This window comes from Halichoerus grypus, chromosome 6, assembly GCF_964656455.1.
Source record: "Halichoerus grypus chromosome 6, mHalGry1.hap1.1, whole genome shotgun sequence".
NCBI lineage: Eukaryota > Metazoa > Chordata > Mammalia > Carnivora > Phocidae > Halichoerus > Halichoerus grypus.
In genome coordinates, this window is record NC_135717.1 from 40,027,230 (window position 1) to 40,051,256 (window position 24,027).

Here is a 24,027-nt window from a genome sequence, read left to right on the forward strand (position 1 = left end):
GCACTGAAAAGGACCAAGCAGCGAGTCTTTTCATAATTCACGTCATCGTTTAATTTACGGAAGTGTGCACACATCTTGTTGGTTTGTAAGTAGAGCCCACTACTGTATTCCTTATACGTGTTTCTTCTCTAATTTAAGAAAAATGACTCTAAGGAGATAAAATGGAATGTTATTACATTACAGTCCCGTGTGTGTTCCACAGCCAAAGTCAGGTGGTTGGAAAGAATGAAGCTAGAACTGGTTCTGAGAGATGGGGGTCAGAATCCTCTGGCTGTATCCTGGCAGTTAGCAGCAGCTTCAGGACATGGTGCAGCCAAGGCTGTGAGGCCCATCTCCACCACTGTCACCACCATGACCACCAGCATCACCATCATCACCACCTTCATCACCATCACCATCATCATCCCCATCATCACCATCACCACAATCACTATTATCACCACCACGATCATCCCCATCACCATCACCATCATATCATCCCCATCATCATCACCATCATCCCCATCATCCCCATCATCACCACCAGCACCATCACTGCCACCATCAACCACCAGCATCACTGTCATCATCACCATTGTCTTGGATTGACACTTACATGGCGCTAACCATCAGCCCTTCCCGTCTATTAGTTTATCTCATCCTTGCACCCTGTGGAGCAGAGACCATTAACCCCAGCTCACAAGTGAGGAAACCAGGGCATAGGGAAATTAAAGTGATACAGCTAGGAAAGGACAACACCAGAGTGTGAACCCCAGCAGTCTTTCTCCACAATAAACACCAGACCTGTCCCTGAGACACCAGACCATGTGTGAGCCCAACTCCCAGGGTCCAGAAGGCTGTGGGAGCATGGTCAGCAGCGGGCCATCCTGCCTTCCTTTCCCTTACTTCTCTATTTTTTACACAGAGAGCTCTGAGCTCATAGGCAGTGAAATGGGGTGCTTGGGTCATGTACAGAAGTTCTGCCAGCCCCACTGGGGAGAAAGAAAGGAGGCATGTGCATATTAAAATGGGAAGCTCTGGCTATTCACCACAGCTAAAGCAGTCCATGTGAGCCCAACTCAACATACAGTTTGCTTTTCTAAAGACAGGCCACAAAAAACAATTAAAAAAAAAAACACAAAAGTTCAATTTCTGGGGAGCAGAGTTGGTTCTATTTCTGCTTTAAATGCTAGAGGAGGGCGCCTGGGTGGCTCAGTTGGTTAAGCAACTGCCTTCGGCTCAGGTCATGATCCCAGAGTCCTAGGATCCAGCCCCACATCGGGCTCCCTGCTCAGCGGGGAGCCTGCTTCTCCCTCTGACCCTCTCCCCTTTCATACTGTTTCTCTCTCTCTTGCTCTCTAATAAATAAATTAATTAAATCTTTTTTAAAAATTTAAAAAAATAAATGCTAGAGGAAACCACAACTGGGAAGTCCACAGGGTGAGGGGCACAGACAGGCAGAGGGTCCAGAAGAAGCTATGGGTGAAGGGTCTAGAAACACTCTCACCAAAGGCAGCTAGAACCATCAGTCACATCCTGCCAGGTCCACCCAGGGCTGCCTTGGTCATGGATCCTGCAGAAAGGTGTGTAAAGCTGTCCATCAACCCGTGTCTAGAGGCTCGTTGAGAACATTAAAAGCCAAGAGCCAGATCATCATTCAGCTAAAATGTGTCAGTGGAGAGTGGAATCAAATGCACATCTTTAAACCAGGAAATGGGCTTTACCACAAACCAGGTATCACCAGGAGCAGCAAGTGTGGGACCCAGACGGCCATGGGGCTCCAGGCTGCTCCCCCAACAAAGTGCTAGGAAGGTGAAGGTGATGTCTTAGAATGGGCGCCCAAGGGTTCTGGTCTTCCAGCGACTTCCCCCCATCCAGTCCAACCCAACCCATTCAACCCAGAGCACCTGCCAAGCTCCTAAAGCACACCACTCTGTCGGGTCTGTGCACACACCCGTATACCCTTTCCCTCCCCACCGGCTCCCTGCGGAGCTCGGTCCTCAGCAGAAGCAGGTCACCCACAACCAGCACTGGGCTGGGAACAGAGCTGCCTTTACCAGTCCAAGCTTCCCTCCACTTGTCCTCTGCACCAGCAGAAATGGGGTCCTCAAAGCCTCACCTGGGCCCTAAGGGGTAAAGCACGTAAAAGTAGCACCTCGAGGCCCTAAGAATCCCCCACAGCCACAACTAAGCCTCCAGAAAAGCCAAAGGGAAATTGTGGGAGACGGTGGTCTGAACTCATGTTCCCATTAGCTTACCTAAGGAGCAAGCCCAACAGGGAGATGGCAGGCGGCCCAGGGTGCCCAGAGGATCCCTGGAGACTGACAGGCTGAGGCAGGAAAACGCATGCTCCCTGGACAGAGCCCAGCCATCAGCAAATGAGGAGTTCCCCCTGAGATGAGGCTCCAAGGAGGGGTGGTGGAGCTCCCTGCCAGGTGCTCCCAGACAGGGACTCCTACCAGGTGCTCCCACCAGATGCTCCCCATTACGTTCTCCCAGAGAGCTGTTCCCAGCCAGATGCTCTCACCAGGTGCTCAAGAATGTTGGGCCCCCATTTCCCTTGGCCCTGCTTTGTGGTTGCCACTTCTGGGACATCATGTTCCCTCTCCTCTGTTCCCCACCCCCCAGCTCCTCTCTGTCTCAGGGAAGAAAAGGGGAACCTGCAGTAAGGTCACAGTGCAAGAAGCGGTCGCTGTTTCCCCACCCAATATGAGATGAGATGAGAAACATCTCATAAACCCCAAGTGACAAGGATCCTACCAAATCCCTGACCAACACATCTCAGATGGTCAAGGCCATCAAAACTAAGAAAAGCCAGAGACACTATCACCACTATCCCAACCCAGAGAAGTCCAAGGGGACAGGAGGATCAAACACCACTGGGTCCCAGGACAGAAAGAGGGCACCAGGCAAAACTCAGGACCTGGGGGTAGAACGCCAGCTTCAGTACATGACCCCATGTCAGCGCCAGCTCATTACTGTGACAGGCACACCACACTGGCACGAGAGGTCATCAGTGGGACATGCTGTGCAGGCAGAGAAGTACGTGGAAGCTCTGTCCTTTCTGCCCTATTTTCTCAGAAACCTAAAACTGCCCTAAGTAGAGGGGCACCTGGCTGGCTCAGTCGGTTAAGTGTCTCACTCTTGATTTCTCCTCAGGTCGTGATCTCAGGGTCGTGAGATCAAGCCCCACGTTGGCTCGCACTGGGCAGGAAGCCTGCTTAAGATTTTCTCTCTCAAAAAAAAAAAAAAAAAAAAAAAAAGGAAGTCTAGGGGCGCCTGGCTGGCTCAGTTGGTAGAGTGTGCAACTCTTGATCTCAGGGTCATGAGTTAGAGCCCCACATTGGGTGTGGAGCCTACTTAAAAAAAAAGTCTATTAATTATTTTTAGAAAGTACCAAGACTCCCCATAATCATACCAGCTCAGAATCTCCACAGCCCCCAAAAGGTACAAGGCCCTTGCCCTTCATGACTGATCTGCAAAGTCCCCGCCTGATACAGATGTATGTGCGGTCCCCCCACTGAGTTACCGCAGGATTTGGGGACCAGATCCCACATTAGCCCCACTCACCTGCAATTCCTCTCGGGGTTTCTCGAGACGGTGTCTTCTGGGAATCCCAAATAACCTGGGCCTCAGCAGGACTGAAAGGGGCAGCTCCTTAATGTCCGGAGTAACCCTGATTAGAAACCAGACTGTTGCAAGCTCATTTCTGCCCATAAAATCATCCTAAGTATTTTATGTCTGATTCTCTTTATCTTTAACAGAAAGAGTCAAAACACAGCAAATCAATGTAGACAGAACAACAAGGGTGTGAGGCAGCCATGCCTGCTTCCTGGGTTAGTCACTGGGGTATGGGGTCTGCAGGGCAGACACGACTATCACGGGACTGCTAAGAACTGCCTTTCACACCCATTCTCTTTAAAGGGCACAAACCTAATGGTGATGTTGGTAGGGACTGAACGCAGAAGCAGAGCGAAAAATGCGCCTCTTCCTTTGAAGGATCAGCACAAATGTAAGACAATGCCTCTAAATTTGTTCTAGAAAAATAATGTTGCTTTTCCTTAAGAAGAAGTGTTCCTGTGCAGTGAATCTTATTACTGTTGATTTGGAAAGAAAAAACATATATGCACCATATTTTTTGTTTTTGCGTCTAATGTAGTAAATACCCTTCCCTATACGTCACCACACAACAGAAGTTCAAAAACGGTTTAGAGAGTTAAAGGGTCCTGAGCCTGGGGATCCGGGGTGGCATTCACGTGCACCTGTGGCTCCACCTAGCGGCGAGGACCAGGCAGTGGCGCACACAGCCTGCTGAGGGACTGAGCCTTCTGATACCATCCACCACGCGGAGTCACAGCGTTTCTGTCTTCTGAGTTAAATGGGTCCCGTGGAAAGATCCTGAGAAGTGCCTTTCTGGGGTGCTGATGAGGTGAAGTGTACCATCAAATTCTGCCCTGACAAGGCCCCTCCCCAAGGTGCAGTCCCACAGACCTTAGCCCAAGGCCTACTTGGGATCCTCGAGATTCTGCACTGTACCTGTTAGACAAGGGTTCCCAGAAAGTGAGACTTTCCCATCTGCACACCCCAGATCCCATTCAGGCCCGGGCCAGGGGGCTTGGGGAGGCAAGGAAGGAATGCATGAGAACACAGCCAACAGTAAGGGATGAGAAGTAGCCTTGAGGCCAGAACTCAGGGACTCACCAAGACAGGACCGTGGTAGTGCCACCCTGGGCGTGTGGGTGTCGAGCGGCACTCTTGGCCTCCACCTACAGACCCAGTAGCACAGACGTGGCACAGACGGTGGTGGAGCCAGACTGGATGTGGGTCACCAGGGTCACCAGGCTTCGCAGGGGTACCAAACATCACAGCTCCTTTCCTGTGCCCCAACCAGGCCCAGTTCTGTCTCCAAGCCACACCTCCCCACTCCCCTGCAAACCTGCCATCATGCCGTCCCTCATCATGATCCAGAGCCACCACCAGGCCGCTGGAGACATTGCCTGCAGTCCTTGGACCAAGTCACACTGGAAGACAAGCTTTGCCTACCGTCACCCATCTGTCCAGCCTGTAACTTTTCCACACCTAAGTGGCTGATGTCAAGATCTAAGGCCACAAAAGCTCCTTTTCAACAGTAAGTATGTAGCCTGTTCAGGTGTGTAGAATAGTCCTTTAGCAGAGAAGAAGAGTTTCCACTGCTTTGTAAACTGACAACATGGAGTGGGGAGACCTGAGCGGGCAGACCTGAGGGAAAAGTTGGGGAGGATAACTGTGTGGGGGAGACCTGGGGACAGGCCAGAGGAGGCTACTTTGGGGGATACCTTGAAGGGAAACCTGGGGGAGAGAAGCTGAGGGAGGACACCTGTTGGGGGGAGGGAACCTGAATGGAGAGTCACTGAAGAAAAGAAATGGAGGGGTACCTGAGTGGGGAGATGCTGAGGGGGAGACCTGGGGGGGACATGAGTGGGGAGACACTGAGGGAGAGACCTGGGGGGGACCTGATGGGGAGAGACTTGGGGGGGACCTGAGTGGGGAGATGCTGAGGGAGAGACCTGGAGGGGCTGAGTGGGGAGATGCTGAGGGAGAGACCTGGGGGGGGCCCTGAGTGGGGAGACACTGAGGGAGAGACCTGGAGGGGACCTGAGTGGGGAGACACTGAGGGAGAGACCTGGAGGGGACCTGAGGGGAAGATGCTGAGGGAGAGACCTGGAGGGGCTGAGTTGGGGGACACTGAGGGAGAGACCTGGTGGGACCTGAGTTGGGAGATGCTGAGGGAGAGACCTGGGGGAGACCTGAGTGGGGAGACACTGAGGGAGAGACCTGGGGGGGACCTGAGTGGGGAGATGCTGAAGGGAGACCTGGGGGGGACCTGAGTGGGGAGATACTGAGGGAGAGACCTGGGGGGGACCTGAGTGGGGAGATGCTGAGGGAGAGACCTGGAGGGGCTGAGTGGTGGGACACTGAGGGAGAGACCTGGGGGGACCTGAGTTGGGGGATGCTGAGGGAGAGACCTGGGGGAGATCTGAGTGGGGAGATGCTGAGGGAGAGACCTGGAGGGACTGAGTGGGGAGATGCTGAGGGAGAGACCTGGGGGGGACCTGAGTGGGGAGACACTGAGGGAGAGACCTGGAGGGGACCTGAGTGGGGAGATGTTGAGGGAGAGACCTGGAGGGGCTGAGTGGGGGGACACTGAGGGAGAGACCTGGGGGGGGACCTGAGTGGGGAGATGCTGAAGGGAGACCTGGGGGGGACCTGAGTGGGGAGACACTGAGGGAGAGACCTGGGGAGGACCTGAGTGGGGAATGCTGAGGGAGAGACCTGGAGGAGCTGAGTGGTGGGACACTGAGGGAGAGACCTGGGGGGGACCTGAGTGGGGAGATGCTGAGGGAGAGACCTGGGGGGACCTGAGTGGAGAGATGTTGAGGGGGGAGGCCTGAGGGGGACCTGAGTGGGGAGATGCTGAGGGAGAGAGCTGGGGGGGACCTGAGTGAGGGGACACTGAGGGAGAGACCTGGGGGGACCTGAGTGGGGGGATGCTGAGGGAGAGACCTGGGAGAGACCTTAGTGGGAAGATGTTGAAGGAGAGACCTGGGGGGGGACCTGAGTGGAGAGATGCTGAGGTGGAAACCTGAGGGGGAACTGAGTGGGGAGATGCTGCAGGAGAGATCTGGAGGGGCTGAGTGGGGGGACACTGAGGGAGAGACCTGGGGGGACCTCAGTGGGGGTCACTGAGGGAGACACCTGGGGGTGACCTAAGTGGGGAGATGCTGAGGGAGAGGCCTGTGGGGGACCTAAGTGGAGAGATGCTGAGGGGGAGACGTGAGGGGAACCTGAGTGGGGAGATGCTAAGGGAGAGACCTGGAGGGGCTGAGTGGGGGGACACTGAGGGAAAGACCTGGGGGGACCTGAGTGGGGAGATGCTGAGGGGAAGACCTGAGGGGGACCTGAGTGAGGAGATGCTGAGGGAGAGACCTGGAGGGGCTGAGTTGGGGGACACTGAGGAAGAGACCTGGTGGGACCTGAGTTGGGAGATGCTGAGGTAGAGACCTGGGGGAGACCTGAATGGGGAGATGCTGAGGTAGAGATCTGGGGGGGACCTGAGTGGAGAGATGCTGATGTAGATACCTGTGGGGAACCTGAGTGGGGTGATGCTGAGGGGGAGACCTGAGGGGGACCTGAGTGAGGAGATGCTGAGGGAGAGACCTGGAGGGGCTGAGTGGGGGGACACTGAGGGAGAGACCTGGGGGGACCTGAGTTGGGGGAAGCTGAGGGAGAGACCTGCGGGGGGGGACCTGAGTGGGGAGATGCTGAGGGAGAGACCTGGGGGGCTGAGTGGGGGGACACTAAGGGAGAGACCTGGGGGGGACCTGAGTTGGTGGACGCTGAGGGAGAGACCTGGGATGGGACATGAGTGGAGAGATGTTGATGGGGAGAGACCTGGGGGGGACCTGAGTGGGGAGATGATGAGGGAGAGACCTGGGGGTGACCTAAGGGGGTACCTGAGTGGGGGGACCTGGGGGGGGACTTGAGTGGGGAGACCCAAGTGGAGTCCTGGCCTGGCGCTGTCGTCTGTCTCTAACAATGCTCGGGTTTACACGGGGTCCCACGGCCGGACTCGCTCACCCACGCCGCTGGTGGGAGTGTCCAGGCCCCCCCCGAAGGTCATCTTCCCAAAACGTAACAGAAGCCTGGAAATGCCTCTGGCCAAAGAATTCCACGTCGGGAAGTGAGCTCCAGGCAATAATCTGAAAATCGGGTACGTGACACCTCGAACTCTCTCCACTGCACGATCCCCCCCCCCCCACGCCCCCGCCGTCGCCGTGGTCCAGGATGGTAACGACACGTGTGATGTAACGCGAGACCCGCCCACTCGCTCCAGCTGCCCCGCCCCTTCCGGCACTTACCCGGAAGTTATTTCCCAAGGCGGAAGTAAGTGAGTGGTTGGAGAGCTGGCGGGATCTGGGTTCGATTCAGTGGGGCGAGAGTCTGTAGGGAAGTCGGGACCGTGGTCGGGGCGACCCCCCGACTGCCTGGAGGGCGTGTCCGCACGGCGGGGATGGGGGCCGGCCGGCCTTCCAGGGCAGCCCCTGAGGAGAGGGCCCGCCGTGAGGGCCGCGGGGGTCTCAGTGAAGCCCCTGCGGCGCGGGCACAGCACGGGCACTTCTCCTCCGGCGCCTGTCCCCTTTGTCAGTACCCTGCTGTTACAGCAGTGGCTGCCCCGTTTTTGTACGGCCTCCGAGCCGAGAATGGTTTTTGCATTTGCAACAGCCTCCAGCTTGGGGAAAGTGCGCAGAGCACACGCGTGTGCCCTCGGGTTTGTGCCTGGCGGATCTGAGGTCGCGAAGGGCTGACTGACGCCGGGGGCCAGGGACGAGCTTCTGATTTGGATCAGCGATGGCCAGACAGACGTGGACATGAGCTTCAGGAACGCGTCCTGGTGGAGCCTTTCAGTACGTGTGCAGGCCTTGGCCTTTTCTGTTGAGGGTCATGTTTATTTTATGAGCACTAGGGTTTTGCAGCCCGTCACCAGGATGGCGTTACCCTAGGGGCTCTGCCTGTGCCCTCTGGGTGGTTTCACCCCGGATGCAAAGTTCTGGGTGACAGGCACCTCGGCCAGGCTGGAGAGCTGGGTGGGTCCGAGAGGCAGGAAGGGCCCTGAGCACATTCATAACAGTGCTACAAGCGACTCACGCAAGACAGTGCCTGGTGCTGGTGGTGGGCAGCCTGTCTGGATTCCAACCCCATCGCCCAGGGCTGGCTTATCTCTGAGTGGCTTCCCGACACATGGCAGCCTCAACACCTACCGTGCGCACAGCTGGAGGGTCTCGCAGGAATACAAGGACAGCCCTCCCTGCCCCCAGACTCTTCTCCAGCTTGGACAGTCTGTGTAGGGTGCCTCTCCCTTCTGCACACAGTCTCACTCACTCTGCCCCCTCTTCCTCTTCACGGACACCATCTGTCTGCCGGCTGGGCTTTGAGGCCTGCCTCCTCCTCTGCATCCAGGCTGCTGTCCACATGCTGCCCTGGCTGTTAGACATCGTCCTGGCCTTTGGGGGAAGACTCAGAATGATGTCCCCTGTGTCTCCTCTGTTTCCTCTGGTAGGGAGAACTTGTGGGCCCCAAAGCTGTTTCTAAAAGGCCTCTGGCATAGGGGCACCTGGGTGGCTCAGTCGTTAAGCGTCTGCCTTCGGCTCAGGTCATGATCCCGGGGTCCTGGGATCGAGTCCCATGTCGGGCTCCCTGCTCGGCGGGAAGCCTGCTTCTCCCTCTCCCACTCTCCCTGCTTGTGTTCCTGCTCTAGCTATCTCTCTCTCTGTCAAATAAATAAATAAAATCTTTAAAAAAAAAAAAAAAAAAAGGCCTCTGGCATAAAACTGCCTTCAGCAGTGGGCATGATCTGGGGTACCAGAGGCTCTCCCTGCTGACTTGGCCATCAGACCACTGTCACCATGTGGGGCCACTCCCAGGCCCAGCTCCCGATGCAGGGGCAGCGGTCCTGCACCTGCTTCCTCCGGTGAAGCAGCAGAGGATGATCTGCTCCCGGAACCTGCGAACAAACAGCTGACCATGCTCTCACACTGGGCCTGCCTTGCTCCACCTGGTCAGGGGCCTTGTGGGGGGGCAGCACTGAGCTGTCTCTTCTTCACTCCACAGGTGACAAGGCAAAGTAAGCATCCGCCCGAGAGGAGGCAGCCAGGGGCCTGCTGGGGCTGGTGGAAAAGGGGGACGCTGAGCCTGCAGACAGGAGTCTCAGTGAGCCAGTGGCCCAGCTGGCCTCATCTGCACCCTACTGTCTTTGCAGCCACCCCCCCCGCCCAGACCTTCACAAGACGGGGACCGCCTGTACCTTTGCAGATTCGTCTGTTTTAGAAACCACAAGTCCTTTTGGTTGGTGTTAGGAGCTGCTTGAGGGATCTCTTGCCTTCCCTGAGACCTCGAGCCCCCGGGCCAGCTGCCGAGGGGGGCCTGGTGTTGTTCACTGGCCACAGAGCTGCTGGAAAGAACCAAGTCAACCAAAGTGGCATCCCTGACACTGACTCACGAGGTCTCGCAGGCAGGAGCCGCCCTCCCGCCCGGGCCTCCCTGGAGTCGTGTCTTATATTTGTTGCACACGTCAGCCTAAGAGAGCTTCTGTTATTTTTGACAGCCGTTCTCAAGCTTTCAAAGATTATGTAAAAACAGTCCCTTTTTTTTTTTATGAGCTCTGTTTAACAAGGTAAATAAAAGATTTCTTTGCTGGTTTTGCAGTCCTGGTATTTGCCTCTGCCAATCATTGCAGGGGCAGAAACAAGTGGGCAGTTCGCGTGGGGCAGCCGGGGCCGTGGTCACCAGGTCTGTCGTAAGCCTGGGATTGCATGCTGACAGTCCAGCCCAGGCCCTGCAGCGCTGACCGCTTATCCTCAGGTTTCACCACCTCGGGATGAGTCTGTGGCCCTGGGAGGGTTGGGGGGGGGGCTGACACCTGCCCCCCACCCCCAGCAGTCTGAAGCAGAGCTGCAGTCTCGCCTCGGGCCTCATTGTGCTTGTGCACAGGCTGGCCATCTGCCCCGGGCTGTGTCTTGCCCTCTGAGGAGTCTGGTCTCAGGAGCAGCGGAGTGTGCCCATGTCCCCACCCGGAGCCGGGGCTGACAGCAGCCGGGGGCAGCCTTGGGTCGCCAGCGACACACCCCAGCCCCAGCTCTGGCCTCTGCCAGTGGGGAGGACCCACAGTTCAGAGTGGTGTCAGGGACGGCACTAGACTGCAGGTCCCTGTCTAGTGGGGGCCTTTCCTCCCCCTCCTCCCTGAGCCCTCTTCGGGGCCCCACCCAGAAGGGATAAGGGCACCCCACACACACACCATTTCTTTATTCTTCCAGAGCACTAAAATCAGCACTGCTGGGGTAGGTCCTGCCACAGAGGCTCACGGTGCCCACCACATCCCCAGGAGCCCGGCCCCCAGTGCCTGTCCACCTGTGTGTCAGGAGCCCGGCAGTGGGGCCCGGAGCGGCTGTTTCTAGGCCACGATGAGCACGTTGGGTCTCACCAGCAGCCCAGTTACTGGAGCTAATTTCAGCATGCTGTCTGGTCCCTCTGGACCTGCTCTGGGTGTCTGCAAGGTGGCAGTCAGCTGGAGGACAAGCTGTCACTGCTTCCCCACCCCACCCCCGTCCAGCATCCCAGCATCCCAGGAAGGTGAGAATCGTGGGTCCTCCTTCAAGAGCAGGCATGCACCAGCAGGCCCACCACACAGAGTTGTGGCCTCCATTATTTGGGGCTGTGGTCAGCACGAGGACCAAGTCTGAGCCTGGAGAGTCCCCAAAGCAGCAAATGTGGCCGGTGCCCAGAGACTGGAAAGAGCACAGCAGTGAGAGATGTGCGGGACCCCGTGCCCCACACAGCTCCCACCTGCGGGCCTGGCTCCCACCGTCCTGCCACGCGCACTGCCACCCAGCTGGGCTCAGGTGCCCCTGCCGTGTTCTGCACAGGCGTCAGCTGCGACCACAGTGGAGTGTTCAAACAGCACCCACGAAGCAGGGCCCGGAAGCAGACCCTTGTCACACCGGACTCAGGCCACACCAGGCCCTCTCCCAGGGGACTCTCCAGTTGCCATCAGGCCAAAGCTTGGCCCTGGGTGCCCAGTTCTGCCTGTGCAGTCTGAAGAGAAGGCATGACTGGGTGGCAGGGTCGGGCCGGCCCAGGTCTCAGCCCAAACCTTGAGCCAGGCCTGAGGGCCAACGTGAGGCCCTGCCCTGGGCTGCCCACCCGGTGTGAGCAGCACCCTGGGCCCCACGAGTGTTCAGGGCTGCCGGCCATCTGCCCTGAGGAGGACAGCAGGGCCCTGGGCTCTAAGCTCCCCCACCCCCCATAAATCCATAATAAAAATAATCCCTCATTTTCCTGATGTGCCCCAATTCCAGAAGTGCTTCCAGATGCATCATCATATTGATGCATGAGAGGGGCCAGGGACGCACAGCTGACCCCATTTCACAGAATCGCATCAGGGAGGGCTCGGGAACCCAAAGGGGCAGGAGGCACCCCATCCTCCCTCCCAGGTGAGGACACCAGGACCATTCACAGGCCCCCAGCCCAGAGGAGGCTGCCAGAGCTCCCGCCAAAGGCCTAGTGCAGGCCTCTGTGAGGGTGGACGTTGAGAAGTTGGGCCCTGCTGCCTTCCGCGGCTGCCGTTGATGCCTGGGGGCCCCCTGCCCAGGATGCAGCCTCGTACCTGCATCACCGAATGGCCCCAAGGGCACAGCTCCCCCGAGAGCTGGGCAGCGGGGCCTGCCAGACACAGCCAGGGCATCAGGTCTGAGGAGAACGGGATGTGGTCCCGTCCCTGAGGGATGGAGGGCAGAGTGAGCGTCTGCTTGGGTCCCATCAGGGGCCAGCTGAGGAGCAGGCAGAGAGGAGAGGGGACGGGCCTGCAGTGAGGGAGGAACGTCCCCTCCCTCCCCAGAGCCCCCAAAGCTGCTCAGCCTGGGCTTGGGCACCCCTGAGCCAGACACAGCCTCGCATCCCCTGGGCCTACACAGAACAAGTCTGGGTATTCCCAGCCCAGGGCCAACTGACGAGTGGACGGACCCCCAGCCCTCAGGGCAGCTACCCAGTCAGCCCGCCGCCGGCCTAGAAATGGGGGACACAGGCTCACACCTGTGGATGGCTCAGCTCCAGGGCACTGCTGAGGCCCCAGGGGCGTGCAGTGTCCTGGCCTCATCCCTGTTACTCCCGCCCGGCCTTCAACTAGAGCCTGGCAGCGCATGGACGGCTAGGGTACAGTCTAAGGGATGAAAGTCTTCGGTGCCAGCCCCACTGTAGGAGACCACTGTCCACAGCCAGAGCTGACTCCACACTGCCATCCCTGCATCCCCCATCCGCAGGGGCTGACGGAGCGTGCAGAGTGAGGCCAAGTCCCTGGGGTAGGCCCAGCACCGAGGAGGAGGGCAGGGGGGAGGGGGCGGTGCCAGGGCCTGGCCCCAGGTGGCAGGAGTGGGCGGGGCACCTGCCTGGGCTCTGCCGGCCTGTGTGCCCGCTCACTCATTCACTTGGCCCTCGCTGTCACTCACCATCACTTGGTCCTTGTCACTTGGCCCTTGCCGGCACCGTCCAAGGTAGGTCCGATGAACTGGCCCCCCGTGCAGAGCAGGAAACCGAGGCGGCGGGTCCCGCTGGGCTGACCTGGACCATCCTAACCCCCAGATGCCCCTGCCTGTCGGTCTTGTGACCGAGGCGGCTGCCCTGCGCGTCCAAACAGGCCCGACCCCACCGGCGGGGAGGACCCCCTCGGTCTTCGGGCGGGCGGGGCGGGGGCGGGGGCGGGGCGGCCGAGGGGGAGGGAAGCCGCGTCCTGCGCCGTGCGCGCCGCCCGCAGTGCCCGCCGAGCGCCGTGGCCGGGGGCGTCGCGGGGCGCGCGGGACGGGCGGCCGGCTCCGGCGGCGCTGCGCGCAGGTAGGGCAGACAGGGCAGGCGGTGGGCGCTGCGGGCAGACCGCCACCCCCGCCCCCGCCGCGGAGAGCCCCCCACCACGTGGCTGTCCGGCCAGGGGTGGGGATGCTGAACTTGGGGTCTCTGGGAGGGGAGTAACTGCATGCCCCCTATTGGCTGCCCCCCCCCACAAAGGCAGGCCCTGCTCCCCTACGGCTCTTACCCCTGGCTCCTAGTGTGGATGCTCTGTCCCCAACCGACCAGGGCCGACCCCCACCCCTCTCAAGATGGAGATCTTCCAGCCTGGAGTCCCGTCCACAGGCTAGTGCAGACAGGGTCACACTCCTGTCAACCCCTGCCTACCCTCCCAAGGTCCAGAAAGCCAATCCCCTGGTTCTCAGCCTCCTGTGATGGGAGCAGGGCCTGGGGGCCAGTGAGACTCCCTGGGCCCCTGGAGTGGGCTTTAGTCAGGGAGGCAGGAAGCAACCCGCTTTGCCAGGCTGGTACACAAACAAACTGGGCCAGGCGGTTTGTGAACAGTGTGGGGGGCAACACAGGGCAGCAGAAGGCTGTAGCCACTCCAAGTCCCAGACCAGCTGTGCAGCCTGTGACCCCAAGACCCTCAGCACCTACCCCCCCCAACCCCTTGGCTAGAGATGCAAATTGCAGCCAAATCCTCCAAGCCCCAAGATTAATTTCCTTTGGGTAGGCTTCCCCATGCAAAGCAGAGGGAAGGCACAGGAAGGAGGCCAGGCACAGCCCCACCCCTCATGTGAGGGTCTGGATTGCCCCCTCTGCAACCAGGAATGGGAAGTGGGCCTCGCAGTTGGAGGGTGGGCTTCTGGGAACCCATCTGTGCTGTGTGCTTGGTCCTGCTATGGCTGAAACACTGCCCCTTCTCTCTCCAAGAGACCAGGCCATGGTAAGGCTCTGATGGGAGTGGGAGGTGAGGATGCAGAGCTCAGAGTAAAAACTTTTCTCTGCAGTTAATTAGCCCCATGGGGGGAGGGGCAGACACATGGGACCTCATCAGTGGGGCCTCAGCTCCAGGCCCTGCACCCTGTGGACTACGTGGGTGCCTCTGTGGACCCCGGGGAAAGGGGTGGTACAGCCCCTGGGGACCTCCCAAGCAGCAGACCGGCTATCAATCTGGTGGGGAGGGAGCATCTGGGGGTTGACTACAGGCTGGCAGCCCTCTGGCTGTTGCTTCCTCCTGTGTCCTCCAGCCCCAGGCTGGCCACTTCCGAAGCTCCCGACGCCATGGAGGAGTGGGATGTGCCCCAGATGAAAAAAGAGGTGGAGAGCCTCAAGTACCAGCTGGCCTTCAAGAGGGAGATGTCGTCCAAGACCATCCCTGAGTAAGTCCCCAGGACCCCACCCCACTCAGGGTTGGCTCCAATCTGCATTTCATTTCCCTGCCCTGTGTTCGTTTGCATGAGCCAGAGCCACGGCCCTGCACCTTGCCGTTGGGCAGCACTTCTAAGAAGCCAGGCACCCACCTGCTCAACCTCACTCTCCCCACCCTACCCAACCACAGGCTCCTCAAATGGATCGAGGATGGGATCCCCAAGGACCCGTTCCTGAACCCCGACCTGATGAAGAACAACCCATGGGTGGAGAAGGGCAAGTGTGCCATCCTGTGAGGCCCCCCCGCCCCGCCCCCGGGCTCTTGCTTCTGTAGGGAGGACAACTCCATAAAGGTGTGACTTTTATAAAGACTTTGAGAGCGTCCGTGCTTTTGTACATTTTCTGACGGAGAAAACGCAACATGACAGCATCAAGCGTGGGGCCCTGGGGCGTCTCGTGTGGACCCGGGGCATCCGGCATGGGCCTCCGGAGGTATCCAGCATGGGCTCACGGTGTCGGGTGCACCCCGGCTACAGCAGGTCCCTGATGTAGACGCTGCGCCGCACAGCATTGGAGACGCCCTCCTTGAAGCGAAACCAGACGTCACTCCTGCCCACCGCCGTGCCTATGTGCCGCTCAGCCGCGTCGGTCTCCGGGGCCACATCTCCTGTGGAGGCCACATGGTTGTTCCTCTGCCTTGCCCCGGCCCCTGCCGCCCCTCCCGTGCCTCCTGCGCCCCACACACCTGCACTCAGGGCTGCCACTCTCTTGAGGACCACACGACCAAAGAAGTCCCTCTCAGGCTGAAGGGGGCAGGCTGGTCAGGCTCTCAGCCTAGACGGGTGGCGGGCACTCCCTGCCCTGGGGGGAGGGCCAGAGGCCCCCTCCCAGGGAGCAGCCAATGGCCCCAGGCTGTGGGAGCAGATGCCCACCTCCCCTTCCCAGGCCCGCTTCACGCTGGAGCAGACCCACTCAGCACATGTCCCTTCGGTCCCTCATCACCCACATGGCAGCTTCCTCCTGCCACAACCAGCAGAGCCCCCTCTCGCCCAGATGGAAAGCTGGGGGCACGGGAAATCCCCCGAGGCTGAGCAGCAGGCAAGTGACAGCCCCCCAGGGCTGAGAACCAGCCGCATCCCTCACACCTTTTCCTCCAGGGCCGCTCTCTTCAGGATGCGCTCCAGCCGCCGCTCTAGCCGCTGCCCCTCGTGGCTGTGTGAGGTGGGCGGCTGTGCCGCTTTGTCCCCGGCACCCCCCAGTGGAGCCTCGGCCCCTGGGGGAACCCCATCCACCTGCAGACGAAAGGTGTGGTGAGGGCTGACTGGGCAGGGCCAGTCCAGGGACAAGGTCCCTTCCGACGGCCCTGCCCTCCCTGGCCTGGCTCTGGCCCCCAGGGTGGGCTTACCTGGGGGCTGTCCCCAACCCGGGCCAAGGCCTCCGCCCGCCGCATCTTCTCCATTTCGATCTCGCGGGCAATGAGCTGCTTGGCCTGGTAGGTGAGGGGTTTGCGGGCGGGCAGCTCAGGAAAGCGGCAGACCTCCTCCACGTTCCTGCTCTCAGGGCGGGTCAAGAGGTGTGCCATCAGCAGCACAGGCAGCTGCTACCTGCCCACCCGTCCCAAATGCCAAGAAGCAGGGGCTGCAGTGTGCAACTCAGTCCTGCCAATACAATGCCTGGGCCCATAGCAGCAGGGGATGACCCACCCCAAGCCTCAGTTTCCCCAACTGCTTGTGGGCATGAGAAGGGAACCGTCCCAAGGCTGCAGGATGAAAAAATGAGACAACAGGGCAGGGCCTAGGCTCAAGGCTGGGGCTGAGCACTGAGAACTGTCACCATTACCGCCTCCTTGCAAATGGCACAGAGAGTGATGGGCACTGGTCCCCTTGTTGGGCAGTGGGGCCCTGGGGAACATCTCAGGATGGGGCAGCAGCGCCCTGGGAAGCTCGAGGACCCTCTGGGAGCAGTGCCTGGGGGACACTGAGGCAGGCAGAGCCTCTGCAATAATGCCCCATAAGGGGGACCCCCCACCTCACAATCACATCTGCGCAAGTGCTGAGCTGGAACTGACCCCTTATCGCTGCCCCACAGGCGGGAAAAGGGAGACTACACCTCGCCAAGATTCCTGGCCTCACTGCCGTAGCACCCAGAGCCCAGCCTCCTGTCCCTGGCACCCCAGGTGCTGCAGACTCACGGCTCGAGCCTGTAGACATACTGCCCGTCGGGCATGCGCTCTTGGCGGTAGGTGAGGCTGTAGGCAAGCATGGTGCCCACGAGGCTGGCCAGCTGCTGCTTCTCACGAGTGCTGTACAGCTGCGTGCTCACCTGTGGGCAGGGACGCTGAGCATGGCCCGGCCCGCCCCCACAGCGGCGACACCCCCACTCCAGACGAGGCACTCACAGGGCGCAGCTTGGGCGCAAGGATGTCCAGAATCAGGCAGAGGGCGTCCAGGACGAGAGCCTGAGGTGCAGCTCGGCTGCGGGTGGCAGGTGCGATGCCCGCCACCAGCGTCTGGATGAGGTTCTGTGTCCGGCTGGTCCGGTTCTGGGCCTGGGGTGGAGGATGAAGCAGGCCTAGGAAACCCAGGCTCCCTGGGCCAGACCCCAGGCCCGGGCAGGGTTCAGGAGACACACCTCCTGCTGGCTGCTGGGGAAAGCAATCCTCGGCACGTGGCTGGACGCAAAGAGCAGGTGGAAGGCTGCCGGCAGGAAGGGCAGGTAGCGCAGCAACTGGAAAGTCTGGCCGTGGTGGGCGGCGCGGCTCAGCAGGTCATCGAAGGCCAGCCAGTCGAGGGCCGCGCACACGGTCCCCAGGCTGGAATCCCGCAGCCGCAAGCGCAGGAAGTTGTCAAACAGGCCCTGGGGGTGAGCAGGTGGGTGGGATGCTGAACCCCCCCAGGCTCAGCCCCCAGCCCACATACAAGCACCTCACACCGGCCCTGCCAAGCCCAGGGTCTCTGGGAGAGCTGCTAGCACCACCAAGTAGCCCTGAGGCCCCGAAGGAGGAGCCAGGAAGGCCCAGCCTGCCGCCCCACTGTTTTGAGAGGTGCAGGAAAGAACCCCCTACCCACGACTGCCTCAAGGAGCCCACAGGCTCCAGTACCCACCCCCTCCCCAAAGGAAGCTCTGCAGCCAGAACGGAGGGCACAGAGCCCCTGCTCTTGTTCCACGTGAGACTCCCATTCCCTCGGGGCGCACACAACCCCTCCCCGTGGAGAGTTCCGGATTTATCAGATCCACAGCCACTAATCCAAAGCTGCTTAGTCAGGGAGACAGCTTAGGCCAGGCTTCCCTGGGGTGGGGGGCATCTCTGCCACCTGCTCAAGCCAAAACTTTACCCTGCCTGCTCCACCCCACATCCCCATGCCCACAGTTCATGTCCAGAACGGGGACCCTCCCGGGCACTGACTCAGGCTGTCTAGCCCCTCCTGCCCCAATCACCTGCGTCCCGACCAGCAACTGGGCTGACCCCGTGAGTCAGATGACACCACGCACCCAGCCCACCTCCCTCCCTGCCAGCCCATGCCGGCCCCCACCCCACCCCCGGCACCAGCTAGTCCCTCCTCCCAGGCCTCTGTCCCTGCTCCCCATCACCTCTGAGAGAGCTCCCTGACGCACAGTGTCCACCACCCCTTGGTCCCATCCCATTGCTCCTTGAGCTTGACACCGTGTGAAGCGTCTCCGGTTCTCTGGGGACAGAGACGCAGACAGATGCTAGCGTACCAGCACCACCAAAAACACTCAAGGCAGAGCAAGATTACCTGGACCACCTTCTCGTGCTCCCCTGCGGAGGCAGCCACGTGCAGGATGTGGTAGAACCGCTGGGAAGCCGTGGTCAAAGGCGCCTCGGCAGCACGGGGCCCCAGACCCAGGTGCCCATCATGGAACGGGAGCATGTGCAGGGGCAGGGCCGGGTCCTGGCCCCAGCGTTGCCTGCAGAGGGGTGCCAAGGCTGGAATGGGGCCCCACCTCTTCGTCCCCCTCCATGATGCCTTGCTCCCCGAAGCGGCCCAGGCGTCTGTACACAGACCATGCTCCCCCAGGGCCCGTGCGGCGCTCAGTCTGCCGCAGGAGACGGGGCTGGCCTGCCCACTTACCTCTGGGCCCGGGGCAGCTGGAACACCTCCTGCCACACAGAGAAGAGCCCCTTGCGCTGGTCCTTGAGGCCAACTCGTGTGGCCTGCACAGCCTGCACACTCAGCTCCCGCCGGCCCCGCCCATGAAGGAACTGGACACAGACAGGCGGGGGCTGGTTAGCGGCGGCTGAGCCCTGCTGCACCCCAGCAGCAGCCCCGCGCACCTGCCCACCTGCAGGGTGTTGATGCAGGCCCGGATATCGTTGTCTGTCTTCTCACACAGAGCTGCCAGTGCGCCCGGGTCAGCCTGCATGCCCTGCCGCACGGAGATCTGCAGGGAGGCAGGAGGGTGGGGGGCCACTCCCCCAGAAACCCACCCTGGGGCCCTCTCTTCCCTAGAACACAGCTATAGATCCCCACGGACCAGCCTTGGTCCCTGCTTTAAACCAACTACTGCCAAACAGCAAACTGGTCCGGTCACCCCCACATCCTGAGGCCAGCTGGGGGATGGAGCCCTGGATGGGAGAGGGGATGGCAAAGGAGAGGGACACAGGGCCAGGACAGGGGACACATCCCCACACCCCGCAGTCAGCCACGCAGCCCCCTAGTCATGTGTCCCCCGCTCCAGCCCTCACTGACCTCCTGTAGCCGCTGCGTGAGCCTCGAGGACAGTATGGGTGGGAAGTAGAGCACGAAGGCCTGCTGTCTCAACTGCCTCAGGGAGGGTACAAACCTGCAGGGGGACAGGCACACGCACACCACACCGCCCAGCCAGGGACATCAGGGGATCACAGGGAGGGGTGTGGTGGGGGGCCTCCATGGGAGGGCAGAGGGCTTCTGGGAGGGTGTACCCCCAACCCTACCTGGGCTGTGCCACAGCCCAGTGGGCAGAAGCGTGTGGCACAGCCCAGGTAGGGTTGGGGGTACACCCTCCCAGAAGCCCTCTGCCCTCCCATGGAGGCCCCCCACCACACCCCTCCCTGTGCAAAGCCCTGCTCCAGCCCACTCACTGGTCATTGCATATGCAGATGATGGGCCTCATCAGGAGGCCCCCCTCGGCCCGGCGCCGCCGTCCCCCACTTGTGGGAACCTGATCCCCTGACTCTGCATCCTGTGGGCCCTTGCGGTCCAGGATGTTCAGAAGAACGTTGATGGCAGCCTAGGGAATGCAAAAAAGACACAGTGAGCCCTAGCCCATTGCCCACCCACCTGCCCACCCACTGGGGCACCCAGGAGGCCCACCACGGGGGCCCCGTCGATCTCATCGATGACCAGGCAGTTGGGCTTCCCGCCAGCACCCAGCACCGACTCCATCTGCGTGGCCGCCTCGATGCACGTGCGGAAGGCCTCAGGGCTGCGGTCATCACTGGAACCATGAGGCCAAGGGCGTTGCCGTCAGGGCAGCGTGGCCTCGGCCAAGACAGCAACCAAGGTCCCTGATCAGACAGTCTCCGGGGCTGAGCCACCACACCTACACCTCAAGGCTACCACCCCAGAAAGCCCTGAGAAAGTAAGAACCCCACTCCACTGTCCCCACCGCCAACCCACTGGGGTCTCAGGGCTAAGTCAGGATGGAGGCTGGCCTCCCTGCCACTTACCTTGCGTTCATCTCCACCACGCAGTACCCAGCATGCCGCGCAATCACGTGAGCCAGGGTGGTCTTGCCAAGCCCCGGGGGCCCACACAGCAGCGCCACCTGCAGCCAAGACAACACAGACGCACACGTGCTATAGCCTGTTACCACGCTGGCATGCTGACGTTTTAACGCCCCAGCCGTGGGAGCGCTAAATGCGCCTCAGGGCCCCGAGAGGCTGCAAAGGCGCTGGCTGCCCAGAGAGCACAGCCCCCGGGCTCAGACGTGTGTGGCACAGCCAGGTGGGGCTTACCTTCTGCCGGGGCCGCCGGCTCGGGTCCAGCTCAGCCTCTAGCATGTCCTCCAGCACCTGCTCATGGCTTTTCCATTTGCTGGAGCTTGGGGCCTCCTTGCCACCCCGGGCCAGCTCCACACTGGGCCTTGGCTTCCTAGCAGGCCTCTCTCGGCCAAACACCACCAGGTCCCACAGCTTTAGCCACTTGAGGAGGCAGCGGTTAGTGAACTGTAAGAAAGGAAGCATGGCCTGGAGAAACGGCCAGCACCGAGGACCCCTGTGCCCACCCTTCATGTCAGCCTGCTGTCGTTAAGCCCCAGAAAACACACAAGGAGACTGAAGCTGAGTGGCAAGTGACCAGTGTCTGGTCACCCTGCCAGTGAGTGACAGAGTGAGGCTCACTTCAGAGCCTCCATCCCTATAAACCTGAGCCCTTCAGGAGCCCCCACCATCCCCAGGGGCATCCCAGCATCAGCTTCTATGAGTAAGAAAGGAAACAGAAGCTCCGAGGAGGTGGGGGGGTTGGATCCCCAACCCAGGTCACAGATGACCCAACCCAGGTCACAGATGACCTAGAGCATGCCAGCCCCATGCTGGCCTCAGTGTCCCTATCTACAATTCAAATGTGCAAATCAAAACCATCTCTTCTGGGCGCCTGGGTGGCTCAGTTGGTTAAGCGACTGCCTTCGGCTCAGGTCATGATCCTGGAGTCCCTGGATCGAGTTCTGCATCGCGCTCCCTGCTCGGCAGGGAGTCTGCTTCTCCCTCTGACCCTCCCCCCTCTCATGTGCTCTCTCTCATTCTCTCTCAAATAAATAAATAAAATCTTTAAAAAAAAAAAAACAAAAAACATCTCTTCTGGGGCTCCTAAGTGGCTCAGGTGGTTAAGGGGCTGCCTTTGCCTAAGGTCATGATCCAAGGGTCCTGGGATCAGGCTTCATCCTGGCTGCCTGCTCAGCGGGGAGTCTGCTTCTCCCTCTCTCTCTCAAAAAAGTAAATAAAATCTTAAAAACACCAAAAAGCCATCTCTTCCATTCCAATGCCCTGTAAGCTTACAACATAAAAATTAGCTAAATCCTGCAGCTTTCGTTTTTGGCAACAAAAGAGCAACTCATGCTTGAACAACAATAAAGTCTCACGTCATCACTGAGCAGCTCCGTGTAGGACCGAGGTGCGAACTCATCCACCCAGAGGCAGTGCTGGGAGTCACCTTGGTTGCTGGCCATCTCTTCCTCAGGAGCTGCCAAAGGCTGGACCTCCTCCGACCTGAGGCTGAAGAACATCGTGCCTTTGGAGGGACTGCACACCCCCCGACTACAGGCTGGAGGTTAGGGGTGGGAGGGCCCACCGTGTCACCTGCGAAGTGTGTCTGAGAGCCGATGGGCCTCCTCGAGCAGCTGCTGCCTCCGCTGTGCAAACACCAGAGGTTGGGATCTGTATGGCTCCAACGTGCAGTCCCCCCACAGAGCCACCCTTCTCTTCCCAGCAAGCCCCACCTCACTGTCGACCTGCTCCTTCAGGGACGCGAAGGACACACCCAACAGATCCAGCTGGCTGTGGCCTCGCCACCAGATATCAACGAAAGGGGTCTGTAGGAAAGTGAGGGCAGCATCCATCCTGTTGCAGGACATAACTACTCACGGACCCCCAACAGTGCTCAGGGACCCAGGTGGCATTATTTCAGTATGAACAGACCAACAACAGGCCAAGCTTCCTCTCTAAACAATAATTCCAAAAAAAAAAAAAAAACTGGGATGAAAACAATCCTAAGGAAAAGAAAAAAAAAAAAAAAAGAAGATATGAAAGGAAGAGCGCCTGGGTGGCTCAGTCGTTAAGCGTCTGCCTTCAGCTCAGGTCATGATCCCAGAGTCCTGGGATCGAGCTCCACATCGGGCTCCCTGCTCCGCGGGAAGCCTGCTTCTCCCTCTCTCACTCCCCCTGCTTGTGTTCCCTCTCTCACTGTGTCTTTCCCTTTCAGGTAAATAAATAAAATGTTTAAAAAAAAAAAAGAAGAAAATACGAAAGGGAAAGGGAGGCAAGGTGAACTTCCTGAGGGGTGCCCAGGGTCCCAGTGGGGACATGAGGTCTAGGACTCTCCTGGGCAGCACTGAGCCCCCCACCCCCTTGTGGCCACACAGCACCCACCTGCACCCCTGTGCCCACTGGGTCAGCCCGCAGGACCAGAAAAGCCCGGCAGCCACCCATGGAGGTCACACTGACATAGTCCTCCAGGACAGGGGGCCGCCTCAGGACGGGATTTCGGGCTGCCGGCGAGGCCTGCAGGAGACCCACATCAGCACCAGCATCCAAGAGCCTGGGAAGGGACAGGGACTGTCCTGGGGACTCACCCCTCCTGCTACCATCGGAGGAACCCAGATCCACTCAACTATACATCCTTCCCACCCACCCCCAGCCCCAGGCCTCCGGAAACCCAGGACCCTTCCACAATCCCTGGGACACCTGTGCCCCCAGCCACACACCCCTTGCCCCACAGCTCAGTGGGGACCTCGGGACTCGGTGGGGGGGTGATGCCCCCAGCAGGGGAGTCAGGAAGGGGCGGCTCTTCCATCTCCTCGGGCCTGAAGTTCAGCTTCTTGACGACTTCCAGCCTAAGCCGTTTGACCCTGGGGGCTGGGGAGGGAGACGGAAGGAACAGAGGCTCTTCCCCAGCCTCACACCCCAGCCCTGGGCCCTGGGCCCCTGCGGACATACTGGGGGGCAAGGCCGTGTCCCTCGAGACGCGGTCGGCCAGCTGCCTCTTCCTCGCACTGCCTTTGTGGTTCCCTGGACGTCCACCTGGAGAGCAAGGAGTGGCAGCGTCGCCTCCAGCAACGGCCTCCTCGGACGTCAGCCGGGACCGGCCCACCGTGGGCCAGGGGTCCCTGGGGGATGACAGGGCCGCCGTCCCTGCCAGGAGGGAAAGATGACAGCAGCTGCGCTAGGTCGGCGCGTCCCCACATACAGGCAAGAGCTCCCGCGGCCGGCGGCGCCGGAGGACCCTTCTCGCTCCAGCCTCGCGGCCCCCGCTCGCCTCCCCTCCTCCAGGCAGCCCTCCCGGACTACGGGGGACGAGGCTGCGGCGGGGCCCGCGCCCACCTTCCAGCTCCGCCAGCACCTCCAGCTCGTCCGCGAACTGGCTGTGGAAGTCGTCCTGGGCACCGCCCAGCTCGAGCTCGAGGTCTCCCATGGCTCCCGCTCCCACCGGACCAGCCGTCCGCTCCGAACCTCCCGCGCGGCCGCCGCGCGCCGCACCCGCCCCCAGCGTCCCGGCGCCGCCAATCCCTGGCCGGCGTGCCCGGCGGCTCTCTCCATTGGCCAACGGGAAGAGCGCGGCGGGGGCGGGGCTGCGCGCGCAGGCGGGGCGG

At 60.4% G+C, this 24,027-nt stretch overlaps 2 protein-coding genes and 2 long non-coding RNA genes across 11 annotated transcripts in view; 2 read left to right on the forward strand and 2 right to left on the reverse strand.

Moving 5' to 3' along the window:
- Window positions 1-7,706, reverse strand: part of LOC118530132 (uncharacterized) — an 89,839-nt gene extending 82,133 nt beyond the window's left edge. For both annotated transcript variants that reach the window (XR_013448962.1, XR_004914475.2), the window contains exons 1-3: window positions 7,597-7,706; window positions 4,236-4,400; window positions 3,550-3,655 (exon numbers count right to left, since the gene is read on the reverse strand). This is a non-coding gene — a long non-coding RNA (uncharacterized LOC118530132). The remainder of the gene's footprint in view (window positions 1-3,549; window positions 3,656-4,235; window positions 4,401-7,596) is intronic.
- A 202-nt stretch (window positions 7,707-7,908) lies between these two features.
- LOC144382311 (uncharacterized) lies at window positions 7,909-10,214 on the forward strand. Its single transcript, XR_013448961.1, has 2 exons — window positions 7,909-8,423; window positions 9,628-10,214. It is a non-coding gene; the product is annotated as an uncharacterized LOC144382311 (long non-coding RNA).
- A 2,727-nt stretch (window positions 10,215-12,941) lies between these two features.
- GNG13 (G protein subunit gamma 13) lies at window positions 12,942-15,093 on the forward strand. Of its 4 annotated transcripts, XM_036083426.2 has the most exons (4): window positions 13,310-13,398; window positions 14,179-14,296; window positions 14,601-14,732; window positions 14,912-15,093. In XM_036083426.2, the coding sequence occupies exons 2-4, from the start codon at window positions 14,181-14,183 to the stop codon at window positions 15,015-15,017; spliced, it is 354 nt and encodes a 117-aa protein (XP_035939319.1). In that variant the 5' UTR covers window positions 13,310-13,398; window positions 14,179-14,180; the 3' UTR covers window positions 15,018-15,093. The 4 variants fall into 4 exon arrangements, with proteins under 4 accessions (XP_035939321.1, XP_035939320.1, XP_035939319.1 ...); XM_036083428.2 differs by lacking the exons at window positions 13,310-13,398; window positions 14,179-14,296 and adding an exon at window positions 12,942-13,061; XM_036083427.2 differs by lacking the exon at window positions 14,179-14,296 and having other exon boundaries at window positions 13,291-13,398.
- Window positions 15,070-23,916, reverse strand: CHTF18 (chromosome transmission fidelity factor 18). 4 transcript variants are annotated; one of them, XM_036083395.2, is made up of 22 exons: window positions 23,759-23,916; window positions 23,375-23,569; window positions 23,143-23,293; window positions 22,808-22,976; window positions 22,159-22,251; window positions 22,019-22,071; window positions 21,802-21,934; window positions 20,681-20,890; window positions 20,393-20,490; window positions 20,037-20,160; window positions 19,805-19,953; window positions 19,434-19,527; window positions 19,027-19,125; window positions 18,816-18,946; window positions 18,480-18,651; window positions 17,353-17,577; window positions 17,120-17,269; window positions 16,913-17,043; window positions 16,127-16,271; window positions 15,867-16,013; window positions 15,467-15,524; window positions 15,070-15,388 (listed from the first exon to the last, which is right to left on the reverse strand). In XM_036083395.2, exons 1-22 carry the CDS (start codon window positions 23,847-23,849, stop codon window positions 15,252-15,254), a joined length of 2,955 nt encoding a protein of 984 aa, XP_035939288.2. In that variant the 5' UTR covers window positions 23,850-23,916; the 3' UTR covers window positions 15,070-15,251. The 4 variants fall into 4 exon arrangements, with proteins under 4 accessions (XP_035939288.2, XP_035939287.2, XP_035939286.2 ...); XM_036083394.2 differs by having other exon boundaries at window positions 21,802-21,928; window positions 23,143-23,569; XM_036083393.2 differs by having other exon boundaries at window positions 23,143-23,569.
- Window positions 23,917-24,027: the final 111 nt, after the last annotated feature.